Source organism: Eptatretus burgeri, chromosome 17 (assembly GCF_056783735.1).
Source record: "Eptatretus burgeri isolate ZD-2024b chromosome 17, Ebu_testis_v1, whole genome shotgun sequence".
NCBI lineage: Eukaryota > Metazoa > Chordata > Myxini > Myxiniformes > Myxinidae > Eptatretus > Eptatretus burgeri.
In genome coordinates this window covers 45,601,022-45,617,000 of record NC_140977.1, presented here as the reverse complement: position 1 = coordinate 45,617,000, position 15,979 = coordinate 45,601,022, and the positions used below count along the sequence as shown (strand labels likewise).

General features: G+C 39.6%; 1 protein-coding gene and 1 long non-coding RNA gene across 3 annotated transcripts in view; one reads left to right on the top strand and one right to left on the bottom strand.

Annotated features, from left to right (window-relative positions):
• Positions 1-15,979, bottom strand: part of LOC147009959 (uncharacterized) — a 94,611-nt gene that overhangs the window by 67,537 nt on the left and 11,095 nt on the right. The gene's annotated exons all lie outside the window — the stretch shown is intronic.
• Positions 1-15,979, top strand: part of LOC147009960 (uncharacterized) — a 147,353-nt gene that overhangs the window by 128,216 nt on the left and 3,158 nt on the right. The window contains 1 exon segment of the mRNA XM_085863216.1: positions 13,923-15,979. Within this exon segment, the coding sequence (XP_085719342.1) occupies positions 13,923-15,979 (2,057 nt within the window).

Here is a 15,979-nt window from a genome sequence, read left to right as displayed (position 1 = left end):
GCCGTCCCCACCCTGGTCACTTTCACAACCAGTGATTGCAGTTAGGAGAGCTTCAGAGATTGATCATAGCTTCCTACAGGATATCCTTACAAAGGACAGCTGCCCGGAATTCCATGGGTACAGCACTAAAGAAAGCAGAGAGCAGGGTCATCTTCCACAACCCAAGACAAAAGCCCTCCACCTACCGCTGATTGATATGAAGCCTTCTGATCCTGATACAATGTTGACAGCAATGGAAAGAGTCCAAGATCTGACATTCAAAACTGGCCAGAAGTTTAGCGTCTTGACATGTGACCAACAACTCTATCGAGTCGCTGCCCAGGTGTTGTGGAATCAACCAGAAAGATTCAAGCATATGTTCTTGCGTCTAGGAGGAATGCATGCGTTGATGAGTTTTGTTGGGGCTATTGGCTCCCTAATGGCTGATAGTGGGCTGTCAGATGTCCTTTCAGAAGTATTTGGCGGGGTTCCAAAGATGCTTAGTGGCAAAAAGTTCCCACAGAATGTATGTGCCCTGCAGATGCTGTCCGAGGAGGTGCTCCGCAGCTTGTTCGCAGATCATCAATTTGAGAATGTGGATGACATGATGAAGGCCTTGGATCAGACTGCAAGAGAGAGAGCAGGAAGGTAAAACTGTGAGTAGAGGTACTGGTGAAGCCTGTTTTGTTGATGATGTCCTATATTAGGGCTGAACGAGAGGGTGACTGGTTACTTCACTTGGCAACATTTAGAAAAATGTTGCCCTATTACTTTGCGGCCAGGCACGTGAACTATGCCAGATATGGTTTGTACTCTCTGAGGTCCATGGAGAAGCTGCCTGACCAAGTCCAAAGTCTATTCCTCAAGGGACAGCATGTGACGACATATTCGTGGGATATGGAATGGCATCTGGAGTGACCAGTTCATCGAGTCCACGTTCATGAGATACGGTCATAGTGCTGGTGGAATCATTGGGATAACCCTGAAGTTGAATGCTCTGAAAGTCTGGGCACTGAGCCACCATGTCTGCTGCAAGATTGAGTTGGACATGATGGAATGAGAAGAAGAGGAAACTGATGCTACCAGACTGCAATGGCATCACAAGGAGGAGTCCAAGGCTAGAATACTGGCTGATACCACGGACAGGGCTGGTCTCCGTCAGAAACTTGAGACTTGCACTGATCCTATGGATCCAAAGGAACATCCTGAAGGGAGTCTTGTCAACATTGTCAGTGGAAAGCTAGCACCAGCATCTGTAAATGTTGAAAATGCCGTCATGATTGGAGAGGCAATGTTAAAAGACTTTGAGAACACATGGCCTGAGGGATTTTACAGTACCATCTCTAGGACGGTAGAAACGATGTCAGTAGCCAGCAAATCTGTGAACATTGGTGACACCAAGGTTTATGACCTGAATGCCATCCACTCAAGGGTCATTGCATTATTAGCCAGTGACAGAGATGTTGTTGTGAAGGAGGGGTTTGCCTATGAGCTTGCACCTGTACCAACTGCCATGTTCACGAAGGATGGAATGTGGATTGCTAAAGCCAAGTCCAAACTGAAGAAGTTGCTGCAAGTTGAAGTTTCTCGGAGGAACACTGGTGATGCTGATGTCACTATCATAGATGGGTCAGCCCTTTTATGGACCATACATTGGCCAGCAGATGGTACAGTAGCTGATTTCATTGTAAATGTCAAGAGTCGTTTAACTTCCTACCTGATCAACAGTGATGTCTACCTCATCTTTGATAGTTACCATGGATAAAGTATTAAGTCTACCACGCGAGATGGCAGGGAGACGGGTCAGTCGAAAACACCAACTCCATCGGACTACAAAACTGCCAGCTCAAAAGGTCATCTTGTCTTCTGTTGAAAACAAGAAACAACTCGTCCAGCTCATATGCGACGAACTTATCCAAGACAGGCTTTTCCATCAGGAGAGTACACAAAGGCACAAGTTGGTTGTAACAGGAGAGGACCCTTGCCCTATTGAAGTCAGCATGGAAGAAAAGAGGAGCCGGTTTGATCTAGAGACCCATCATGAAGAGGCCGATATCATAATTATTCAACAAGTCCTGCACTGTGTCGGACTGGCCCAACAGATCTCTGTGATTTTGGATGATACAGACATCTTTGTATTGCTACTACATCACTACCAAATGGTGGGGATGCAAGTGCCAATGACTATGGAATCTCCAAGAAAGGAAAGGGCAATTGTTGACATCAAATCAACATTGGCGAGGCACCAGAAAGTTGTGAAGAACCTGTTAGCTGCCCATGCTATATCAGGATGTGACACAGTGGCGTGTTACCTCGGTATTGGAAAGGGCAAAGTAGTCAAGATCCTGAAAGGTGATGGACATGACTTATCAGCCATAGAAAATGTTTATGCTCCAATTCAACAAGTCATTGATCAAGCCACTCGCTTCGTTTCAGCTTGCTATGGCATGAAGGACAGCACAGACATGTCCAACACAAGGCTGCTTGTATGGGGTAAAAAGAATGGGAAGGGTCATTATTCTTCCCCTAACTTGGCTGCTCTTCCACCAACAAGAGAAGCATTCATTGAAAATGTGAAGAGGGCCCATTTCCAGACAATTCTATGGCGAAATCCTAGTTCTAACCCTCCACCACTGTACCCAGAAGACTTTGGATGGAAGAGGGACATAACTAACAAATCACTTTGCCCAACTGCTCTACCGGACAACACTAAACCTGCCCCTGGTTTCATGTTGGAAATGATCAGATGCGGCTGTAAAAGTGAACCCCCTTGTAGCTCCAAGCGATGCAGTTGTCAGGATAAAGGCTTACCTTGCACCATGTTTTGTGCACGTTTCAGTGTAGGATGCTCGAGGACCACAGTAACCTGAACTAGCCATTGAGGTGTCATTATACTCGGAATGTCAGTTCTCTACATACCAGTGTTTGTAACCATGTTTTGGTCATGTGCTCACTTCTGGGGCTTTTAAAGTGAGACATTTTGAAATACACAATGCATACAGATGCTAGATTTCTGGGTCTTGACAAAAGTAGGTTGAAACTTCATCGTATTGTCTTTCTTAGTTATTTTACAATCTTCTTTCCTCTTTACTTCAGGTCTTCGAAGTTATGCTAATAGAATTGTGAAAAATTGCTTAGTATCAATGACCAGGAAAGGGTTAATTTTTTTTTCTATTGTGGATCCATATATCATCCAGCATTAAGCATTGTGTGAATAAATATCAGATTTCACAAATTTGATGCATTTTATGTGAATTAATACCATGGAACGATAGGAAATTTCCAAGTTTCCACGGTTTGGGCTTGTCGGACATGAAGGGGTTAATATCAAAATTTGCTCAAAGGATATCAACTGGCACCCTCCTGATTCTTGATAAGCAACCCCCAGGTTACCAGAAACAAGAGAGAAAAAAACTTTATCCGACAAAACCAGGTTCACCCTTGCCGCTCCTGGACTAATGTCTTTTTGGTCTGTAACAGTTACTTTCAAAATATTTTACCATTTCATCAACTTGATTCATCTGACTTGAATACAATTCTCAGATATGCAATCTGATCATGGTATAAATATTGACTGGTTGGAAAATTTGCGATTTGAACCATTTGATAGTTATGATTTTGCTGGAAATGAAGGATTAGATCCAGACAGAAGCCTTTTTTTTGGTTGGTTACATTGTTGAATCACTGTTATTCCAAAACAAATGTACAGATTTGGAATGATACCTGTGACTCCAAGTTTTCTTGTGTACATTTTAATTCTAGGAGTTTTTTGTATAATTTTAACAGCATTTTTGATGATTTGAATTTGTTAATTTTTAGTTTATCTGGAACATAGTTCCAGGGAGCAAAAGGGATGGCGTGTCGTCCGTCCGACCATCCATAAACACTTGCAACTTCTTCTCTGAAACTACACACACAATTTTGATGAAACGACCACAACCTTCATCACCATGTATGTACTAAAGTTTGTTCACAGCATTAAAAAACGAGCACAAGTGAGCACACTATACGCCCGAAAAAGTCTCTGTGACACACACACACACACTTATATATTCAAGCACGTCAATTTATGAAGAACAAGAAGGTATATACAGAATTGTGCTACTACATGGAAAACAGCATCCTGGTTGCCATGGCAACCACTTTAGATGACGAACATATGTCGCAACACACCATCTCCACAGTCTGTACCTATGTACCAAATATGAAATGTGAAAGTTGAAAACTTTGGGAGTTAGAGTGCGGACACAGACGGACGGACGACCGGTATCACATAATACGCCCCGATATATATATATATATATATATAGTAGACTAGGCGCAAGTCGGCAGCGTGTAACTCGTCACTTCACCTAAGTCGGCAGCGTCAAAAAGTCCCGAATTTATCTAATGTGAAATCCCTTTGAATAAAGGGTCACCCTCTCTAAGTCGTCACTTCGTCCAAGTCGTCAGATGTTGTCCGTTCCCGCTTAATGGAAACTCAAGTAAATTACCACTCCTAACTCGTCACACAGAACTGCTGCCTCATGAGAAGCCCGATTTCATGGAATCGTGATGCTCGCTCATTAGTTTACACCGTCAGTGATAGGCTATTTATAACTGCATACACACGTTGATCGCACTGCAGGCAGGACAATGGCGACTAAGCGTAAGCTTACAACTAAAACCTACCAAGAAAAATACGACATTATCCATTTTTGCGAGGCAAACCCACTGATGAAGAAAACAGCCATAGCTGAGAAGTTGGACATCAAACGGCAGACATTGAACGATATCTTGAAGAATAAGGGCAAGATATTAGGACAAGTGGAGAAGATCGCGAGGCCGGTGGTAAGTGTGAAACGCGTGAAATGTGTGTCCTGTGAAGATGTCGATGACGCGCTCATCATCTGATTTCGGCAAATGTCGGCTCAGCCAAATATTCGGTTGGACGGTGAAATGTTGCTGCTGAAGGCACGTCGATTCGCTGCAGACCTCAGGCATGATGATGCCGAGACCTTGCCGATGCACTGAATAGACAGATTCAAAGTGAGGTGGGGAATCGGTAAGGTCAAGAGGTGCGGCGAATCAGGCAGCATGGATTCGCCGATACTGTCTGGATGTGATGCGCCGATACTGTCTTTTGGTGGAGGATTGCCCAGACAACATCATGGAATACAATGACCGGTTTGAGTCCTTTCTCATGCACCAGATGCCCAAGAGTTTGAGGCAGTCAAACATAACGGATTACTTCGCGAAGGAGTAAAGGATCAATCGAGCTTCGTGTTGAAGTCCGATCATGGTTTTATATTGCCTTGTTTTGTACATTACCGCACTCACTTACACATAGGCATTGAGTGGTAATCATCACCACGATGACTGTGTGTCATGTAATTTATCACCATACCATCACTGATGGTATATATGAGTTGTCTTACAGTTGTTCATAATCTTTACTTTTGATAAACTGATTCATGAATTCCATCTTTGCTTGATCACTTTCCAACTCACCAATGAACCCCTACCTATGCCCCGAGGATTGTGTTTTCCTTTTGGTACAATAGCCGGCTCTCACACATGTGTCCAGGCCACGCGCGACTTCATCCTTCACCCCACAGTCATCATGAATGTTCGCATATGCATAAGTCGTCACATTTCTAAGTCGTCACTTTTTTCTCGGTCCCGATGATGGCGACTTACGCCTAGTCTACTGTATATATATATATATATATGGCGTATAAAAAATCTGGCCTGAAGGGGATATATGGGGGGTTGCCCCCCAAAATAGGTATTTGCTTTCTTCTCAGAAACTACACACACAATTTCGATGAAACTTGATCACAACCTTCATCACCTGTGATGTACTAAAGTTTGTTCACACCATGAAAAAAATCATGGTACGAGGGGGTTGCCCCCCAAAATATTGGATTCGCTATATATGCTAGATATCCCTTATTGTCAGGTTTTGTGTGTGTGTGTGTGTGTGTGTGTGTGTGTGTGTGTGTGTGTGTGTGTGTGTGTGTGTGTGCATCATGAGGCTCCACAGCATGAACCAGCGAACCGATTTCGATGAAACTTTGCCAACATGTGCAATATGTGCTGGGAATATGCGCGTTTGAATTCCGTTGCCTAGCAACCACCTGTTGCTGTGCAGCGGCCGAAAAACCACGTACAGTATTTTCAATACTTGTCCTTCAGTTTTGAATGTAGAGAAACGAGACTTCGGAATGAAAAACTTTGAGATATTTAGAAAATTTTACTCGAGCCGATTTTTGATTGGGGTTTTATTTTTCAAATGGTAGTCCTTCAAAAATCGGGTGTCTTTTTACCGTCATTTTTTATGAGGGGCTTAGAAAAGTGGGCGTGGCTTATGAAAAATATCGTGTGGCTCAGGAGGTGTGGTCAAACAAGAGCATTGAGAGAAGTTTATTGGGTTTTCTGTGTGTGTGTGTGTGTGTGTGTGTGTGTGTGTGTGTGTGTGTGTGTGTGTGTGTGCAACGCGAGGCTCCACAGCACAAACCAGCAAACCGATTATTTCTCAAATGGTAGTGCTGCAAAAATAGGGTGTCTATTTACCGTCATTTTTTATGAGGAGTGCCAGTTGACAAAATACGCAATAGGAAAAAAATCTTGCCAGGCAGAGGAACAATTGTATGTGAACCAATACGTCTTGGCAATGAATCTTCGTCGGTGGATCGGTCAGAATGAAAAGCATCGTATCCAGCGCTTCGATCCTAGCGGATCCCTCGTCGCCTACCGGCTTGTGTATTTGCTTTTTTCTCCGAAACCACATACCCAATTTTGATGAAACTTGACCACAACCTTCATCACCCTTGATGTACCAAAGTTTGTTCACGACATTAAAAAATGTCGAGGTCTAAGGGGCTATACGAGGGTGGGGCGGGGGTGGCCCCTCAAAATATGTATTTGCTACAACATTGGTTCATTGATACATTTTTCTGATTCCTTCCCACATTGACTTCCTCTTCAGTATCATTATTCCACCAGGTGAGCACCCTGGGGTATTGCCCCTATTTTTGAATTTGATATCGTAGGCTTTTCTGAAATGTGGATTGAAGAAAACATGTGGCTTCCAAAATGTCAGGTTATTCATTCGTATGTAGAAATGGATTAGAAAAGAGTGGAGGTGGCTGTTATGTACATTCAAGATATATTTTCATATTTTGAATGTGATGATTTAACAGAGAATGAAAATTTATGTGAATCTATTTATTTAGATGTATCAAGCCAATGGCAAAAACATTGTTGGTGTAATATAAAAAGCCCTGGAGGAAAATTCTGAAAAAAAACTTATCGATGCCTTGAATACACGATTGGCTGGCATAGCTATAGAAAATAAAAACTTTTCATAATGGGGGACTTTTAACATCTTAACAACCGTTTCATTGGAGTGCTTCCTCACTCATATTGTTGAATGCCTGTTCATAGCTACGAATCTCTAGGTACATTGCAATGCTTATAAACATCCGTAGACGTCAGTGTTCATGGCTTGACATTTCGGGTGTCTCTGGGAGGTGTATGTTTAATATGTTGCTAATCGCGTGCCAAACTAGCCATTTCTTAACAACCGTTTCGTTAGAGTGCTTGCTTGAGTGCTTAAGCCACTTGCATTCTCAAGGGAACATTGATCAAAAAGACGTACGTTTCCGCCTGTGTTGGGCCCTGCGGTGCTGTTTGTGTCTCGGGAGGCGTAATTTTATTTTTACAGGATATCGCTTTGTTTAACCTTTTGTGCGATCTCCTAATATAATCCACCCCTCACTTCGACATCGATACATATATAAAAACAATAAGGTCAACCCGACCAGGTGTTTTCTGTGATCGAGTTGTGAAGGCAGAGAGCAGAGATCGACATTTTGTGTTCTGGGCCTTCTAATTTCCCACTTGAATTCCTTTTTCAAACTGTACTACCATAACGGGTGTGTGTGTGTTGTGTCTGGCTTCCTTCTCGGGACTACGGTGTAGTAATTGGTCTTTGTTTTGATTTGAAAATACGAAATTTCTCATTGGTATGGAGACATATGTGGAACATAATTATGGCCTTGCATAGCTTAATTAACCCTCATTTTGTATTTGTCGATGATGGCGATACCAGAGACAAAGCATACTTGCATCCTGCTTACAGTTAGGTTGATTAATGATAATATCATGCATTTTGATAAATTATGGGAGAAGGTGTTGGCTGCGAGGGAAACCCATGCGTTTATGCTCTGTGGGAGCTCAAAATATGCATCAGTGTCCGGAGGGCCTACCCAAACACTAGAACAGAGATATAGGATATCACACCACCTGGTATTAAAATTTAATTGCGGTTCCAAAACATGAACAGAACCCAGCTGACATCAACTCAGAAACAACTGAGCAATCCCCGAGAAGGGTATGATCTCAAATTTCTCATCCGGAAACTACATCATCTCTGGTATTTCATACTAACTGTGTTTTTTTGCTATTGTAAATGCAAGTCGATTTACAAAGCAGTTGAGCTTCTATGTAAGTAGAGGATAAATGGGGTTTCTGAGGCAGCTATTCAAATGAATGGGGGAAAAGGGAAAAACTTTCTAACATAAGCCCCAAAAGCCCAAAATAGGAGACTGATTTTCTCCCTGTCCCATACAAGCAAATGTAAAATTGAGACTTACTGATAAAAGCACTTCTTTCCTTTCATATTTTCATTCCATTCAAAGAGCGAACCAATGAATATTTGTCCATATTCTACTTTAGGGAATAAATTCATTTTCCTGTTATATTTACTTTATCTCTTCAACCACGAAAGAAAGGGCTGTTAGGGTGAGTTTTGTAAAATGGGGTTGATTAAAATTATTTTGAGGTTGATTTAAAATATCCAGAAGAACTTTATCACAAACATAAAGACCTACCTTATGCCCCTGTTAAAGAAAGTCCAAGAAAAGAATGGTTAAGTGATTACCAACAGTCATTTTAATATAAAAGGTAAATCTCCAGAAAAACTACTTACTACATTAAATGATAAAGAAAGTTATGTTTTGCATCAAAGGAACTTGAGACAATATTTATCTGTTGGGTTGAGAGTGAGAAAAATTCATCGGATTTTGAAATTTAAACAGTCATTGGTTAAAGAAGTAAATTGATTTTAATACAAAAAGGAGAACAGAAGCAAAAACAGATTTTGAGAAGGACTTTTATAAATTAATGAATAATGCTGTATTTGGAAAGACAATGGAAAATGTTAGGAATCAACAAAACATAAGACTTGCTACATCTTGGAAACAGGCTTCAAAGTTAATTAATAGACCAAGTTTTGAATGAGCGGAGGTGTTTTCAGAGAACTTTTGTGCTATTCATTTGAAAAAAGAGAGTATTGAAATGGATAAATCTATTTATATAGGAACATCAATTCTTGACTTGTCAAAGTCGTTAATGTATGACTATTCCTATAATAATTTAAAATCAAAGTATAGGGATAATGTGCCAATGTTATATATGGATACAGATAGTTTTATATTAGAAATTAAGACAAGTGATGTATATGAGGATATGATTGATAATATTGATATATATGATACAAGTAATTGTAAGTCAGGTGATGTGTTGTTTTCACCAAAGAACAAAAAGGTTTTTGGTAAATTTAAAGATGAATTGGGTGGGAAGGTCATGAGTGAATTTATAGGACTGAGATCAAAGTCTTATGCTCTTACGTATATTGATAATAATAATAACATTGAAAGGTGTGATAAGGTAAAGGGAATAAAGAAAAATATAATCAAGGAAACAACAAACTTTAAACATTATTACAACTGTTTAACCTTCAAGAAGGAAGAGTACAGAAAAATGAATGCAATAAGAAGTTATAAACATCAATTATATACAGAAGAGATAAATAAGAAAGCATGAGGAGCTTTTGATGATAAAAGATATATTTTCGAGAATGGAATCAACAGTCTCCCTTATGGTTATAAGTGTTAAATTATTGGGTTCGGAATTTCAACAGGCAACCGCCATCTTTTACTGATTTATAAATGATAGAACCAAGCAATAACCAAATCAAAGAGTGGAGATGTAATCAACCTTTGTATTTAAATGGAAAACATAAAGAATGTGAGAAATATCAAATAAGCCTTATTGAAGAAATAACTGGGGTAAAAGTAGATAAAACAAATAAGCGGATAAATTTAATTACAAATCAGATGGAGGATGTAAATAAAAAAATTAATATCCTTGAATGGACTGAAAACTTTGATGGTTATCAATTGAACAATGGAAAAACAATTTACTACAATCTCAAAATGATATGTGGCTCAGGAGGTTGTCAAATAAGAGCATTAAGGCCCTGTCACACCTTGACGTTTTAGCCAGCGTATGCCGACATATGAAAAATTTGGCGAATACGTTACGGGTAAGTTTTGTATTTGTTAAGAGCACACTGGCATACGTCGTAGTACGCCGAGCTCGTCGACAAATTTTGGGCATGCTCAAAATTTCTCGGCGTCTGACTCACATGTTCCGCATATGCTGGCCATAAGTTGTAGGCACGTTATGTGATCGTTGACACACGTCGACACACGTTACTTGTAAGTTACTCATAAGTCGAAATACGTCGAGGTAATGTCTAGCGTACCCGAAACTTATTTCTAACCTATGCGTAACATGCTTTGAACCTATGTGTAACGTATCTCCAACGCATATTGACGTATGTAGACGTATTTGACATCTTCCGGATGACCACATAACTTGATGAACGTGTTTCTAACTTAGAGCTACCGTATAATGGTGTATTGGCAGTGTTTAGGGGAATTGGTATATAAAAATGGGGTTCACTGGCGGAACCCATCAGTGTTCCAGACTCCATGTCAGTAGTATCAGTAGTAGTAGTAGTCTGTCCATGTCAGTCGTAGTAGGTGAGCGTGATGGGGAGGGTGTGGGTGATGATGGATCCTCCTTGCGTCTGCGTCCACGGCCACGGCCAGGAGACTTCTTGGCAGCATTCTTCGAAGTTTTCTTTGGCATGACAGTGATGTTGACACTTTGATGTCTCGTGCGGCTATGATTTGAATCGTCGAGCGGCAGCCTTTTAATAGGCTATGCCACATGATCGTCAGCGATACGCTGCCGCGCTATGCATAAGTTAGATTATCGTTGGGCATAAGTTGTGAACGCTGACAACACGCTAAGCATTTGACGTGGATTTTTTAAACCCACCTTGTTGTGATCGTTGTCCTCCTGAAGGATTCCAACTGGCCGATTGTGGAATCCTATTTGACTTCAGACAGAGTTTAACGTTTGTCCTATTTGATTATAAAATCCTACAAAAACCCTATCGACACTGATAAAACTGATGTCCGCACAAGTCCTTCCTTGTGAAACAATTTATTTTCGAATTATACACCGTACACTTCTCACCCTTGTACGATGAACTTAAGAATCCCCATTGATTGCAATATTATTTGGTTCTATTTCATTTATTCTTACTTTAGTTAACAGTTAGACCAACCCGATTCAATTCACTTCTACATTACATCAGAGAGTTTTATTCTAACTTGGTACTTGGTCAGTTCCAAGGAGTACAAGCCACTGAGATACTATACTTCCTCACGTGCTTGCACTGAAAACAATTTTATACTTTCATGAGAGAGAGGTTGGGGGATATTCACCCAGACTGTAGACGTGTCCTTTAGACGAAAAGCCACTTCGTACATTTCTAAGCAAAGGTTAATTTATCAGCTCGGTCACTCTGCTCCAGAACAACACATTTCTTATCATTTAGGGCAAAAGTCTTTTGGCCAGAAATGACAGCCAATTCAACTTGCAGCATAAAAGTTAAATTTCTGAAACTCCATTTGTTATAATTTAAAATACATTAATATAAATTTTTCCCCCACACATTCATTGGTATATGTTATCTATAAGTTATCGAAACGTTCTGTGTACATTACTAATACGTTATGCATACGTCAACACGTTATTATACGCCCAAAACTGAAAAAAAACAACAATAGTTCAGCATACGCCAGCGTTTTAGATCAATTTTGTTACGTTGCCATACGCTGACTAAAGTCGTCAAGGTGTGACAGTGCCTTTAACAGAAGTTTATTATCATTTCATTTCTGCTTAACAAAAATACTTCAACCAAGAACTATAAAGTTCCAAAGTAATCTTTGTGAATATACTCGATGGTGATGAATGTAATAGGAAAATTAAGTTATTCTCCAAAGAAGAACATGGACAAATATTCATTGGCTTGCTCTTTGAATGGAATTAAAATATGAAAGGAAAGAAGTGCTTTAATCAGTAAGTCTCAATTTAACATTTGCTTGTATGGGAGGGGGAGAAAATTGGTCTCCTATTTTACATTTGCTTGTATGGGAGGGGGAGAAAATCAGTCTCCTATTTTGGGCTTTTGGGGCTTAAGTTAGAAAGTTTTTTTCCCTTTTCTCCCATTCATTTGAATGGCTGCCTCAGAAACCCCATTTATCCTCTACTTATGTAGTTGTGAAACAAACGATGCTGAGCAGGCAGTGAAGCAGGCTGCTGTCATACTTCAAGACTGCCATATGCTCACAAAAATTGGAAATGTTCATTTTGATTGCAAAGGAAGTGAAGTACCACCATTTTTGACAAATGGCATACTTGAACAAAGCATAGAGGGAACATGGTTCAACATCTGAAAAGACAATATAGTGAGTTCAGGGACACTCACTCAAAGGCATTTGAAATACTCAAAGATTGTCTGAGAGTGTTATCTCAGACAGCTGTGTTGAAGTCATGACATCAATCCATGCATGCTACAAATCAATACTGAATGAATAGGATGTTGACTGTTCAGCGTATATGGTCCAGTCCATAGCTGATAAGATATTAAACGATTTTGGACCTTATGGAGCAATTGCAAAATCCCATTAAAAGCAAGGAAATGTGCTGTGCAATAGTCATGTGAACAAGGATCAATCTTTTAATTCTGCTCAGCAATATGCCAATTCCTTTGACTCCAAGGTGACAGAGGCTGTGCTCCACCTGGGGTAAAATACAAGAGCTGCGAGCATCATGTAAATGTTTACCTCATGAGTTGATAGCTGAAGCCCGGTCGAGAGATAATGGTGATAAATAATATGTTTGGGTTTGGTTCTTGTTTTAAATATTTTTGTTGGGCAGAAATAAAATGATAAACTTCTCTCAGCATCCTTGCCTGAGCGTTTCCTGAACCACATATTATATTAAGGTTGTAGTAAATTGTTTTCCCGTTAATTATTTGACATGATCAAAGTTGTCTGTCCATTCAAGGTTTTTGATTTTGTGAAGGTATTTGAATTCAAAAGCTTTTAAATTTATATGTTTGTGTTTTCTGTACTTTTGATTCTATGATAACTTCAGTAAGATTTATTTCATACTTTTCACATGTTTTTCCATTTACATACTAAGACAGTGATTTTCTCCACTCCTTGGTTTAGTTTTTACTCAGTACTATAAAATCCATTTATAAATGCATTTATTTCTTCAAGAAGAAATTTGTAAAGAAAGAAAGAAAAAAAAAAAAAAAGATGGGCTCGGAAAGGGAGGGAGGGTGGGATGATGGGTTTTCATCTTGCTTAATGAACAATAATTATATGATATTTAAAGGGATTGAGCACATGGGGAGTGGTGGTGGGTGATGAGGTAGTCGTGTGAGTGGTGGAAAGAACCCCCGCTCCCTCCCTTCATAGTAAGGAAATGTTCGTTTTGGGAATAGATGAAGAACTTAGAGTCCGAGCACGAGGTCCTTTTAAATCCCATTTGTCCCAGAGCCAACATTTCCTAAATACTGTTGTGGGGTAGTGTTAATCAGTTATATGCATTCATAATGAAGACAATACATTCTACTTTTTCTGTGAGACAAATCTAATGAAAGTGAACTGCAAAGAATAGTAAAAATATAGGATGATTTTAAAAAACATAAACATGTTTTTGTCTTCTTTTTCTTTCTTATGTTGCAGAGCCATCTGTGGAGCATCCTGTAAACTTGAATTCAAGTTCGGCTCGGTCGTTTTCATGCAACAAGATATTAAGAAATATAGACAACGGAAGGAGAACCTCATTTGCTCTGACGAAATGCGAAATGAATCACATTGGTGTGAATGTACAGCAAGGTGCTCTTTTTGAAAAAGCCTTCACAAGGTTTGGATCTTCCTTGAAGATGCCCGAGACCACTCACAGTGATGAAAAGCTCCACAAGTGTTCTCTTTGCAAAAAATTGTTCACAAGTTCTTCTTTTCTAAAGCTACATGAGATGATTCACAATGGAAATAAACCACACAGATGTTCTTTCTGCAAAAGAGCATTTCAAACTTCAACTCTGCAAAGCATACATGAGATGATTCATACAGGTGAAAAGTCACACAAGTGTGATGTTTGTCGTGAAGCCTTCACTACTCCATTTGCATTAAGGACACATCAAATGCTTCACATGACAAAAACACCACATGAATGTTCTGTTTGTCAAGAATCCTTTATGTCCCCATCCAAACTAAAGAGACATTATTTGATTCACAGTGGAGAAAAGCCACACAAATGTTCTATTTGTGAGAAATCCTTTACATCTTCATCATACCTCAAGATACATGAGATGATTCATAAAGGAGAAAAGCCAAACAAATGTTCTGTTTGTGAGAAATTCTTTACATCTTCATCCTCCCTCAAGATACATGAGATGATTCACAGTGGAGAAAAGCCACACAAATGTACTGTTTGTGGGAAATGCTTTACATGTTCATCATACCTCAAGATACATGAGGTTATTCACAAAGGAGAAAAGCCACACAAATGTATTGTTTGTGAGAAATCCTTTACATCTTCTTCCTACCTCAAGATACACGAGATGATTCACAAAGGAGAAAAGCCAAACAAATGTACCATTTGTGAGAAGTCCTTTAGATCTTCTTCCTACGTCAAGATACATGAGATGATTCACAAAGGAGAAAAGCCACACAAATGTTCTGTTTGTCAAAAATCCTTCACATGCAGATCTCAATTAAAGAGACATGGTTTCACTCACAGTGGAGAAAAGCCACACAAATGTACTCTTTGTCAAAAATCATTCACTGACTCATCCGACCTAAAGAGACATCATTTAATCCACAGGGGAGAAAGGCGGCACGTATGTTCTCTTTGTCAAAAATCCTTCATATCCTCATCAAATTTAAAAAGACATGAATTCATGCACAAAGGAGAAAGCTCACACAAATGTTCTCTTTGTCAAAAATCCTTCATATCCTCATACAATTTAAATAGACATAAATTCATGCACAAAGGAGAAAGGCCACAGAAATGTTCTCGTTGTCAAAAATCCCTCAAATCCTCATCCGACATCAATAAACATTTCATTCACAAAGGAGAAAAGCTACATCAATGTTCCATTTGTGAGAAATCCTTCATATCCTCATCCGAACTAAAGTGCCATGATTTGACTCACAGTGGAGAAAAGCCGCACAAATGTTCCATTTGTGAGAAATCCTTTACATCTTCATCATACCTCAAGACACATGAGATGATTCACAGGAGAGAAAAGCCACACAAATGTTCTCTGTGTCAAAAATCTTTTGTAACCTCATCCAATTTAAAAAGACATGAATTCAAGCATAAAGGAGAAAGGCCACACAAATGTTCTCTTTGTCAAAAATCCTTCAAAACCTCATACGACCTAAATAAACATAATTTCATTCACAAAGGAGAGAAGCCACACAAATGTACTGTTTGTGAAAACTCCTTCAGATCTTCGTCCTACCTCAAGATACATGAGATGATTCACAGGGGAGAAAAGCCACACAAATGTTCCGTTTGTCAAAAACCCTTCAAAACCTCATACGAACTTAGAAGACATGTTTTCGTTCACAGTGGGGAAAAGCCACACAAATGTTCCATTTGTCAAAAATCGTTTGCATTCCCATCCCACCTCAAGAATCATGAGATGATTCACTGGGGTGAAAAGCCACACAAATGTTCTGTTTGTCAAAAATCCTTCACATCGTCATCCGAACTAAAGAGACATGATTTT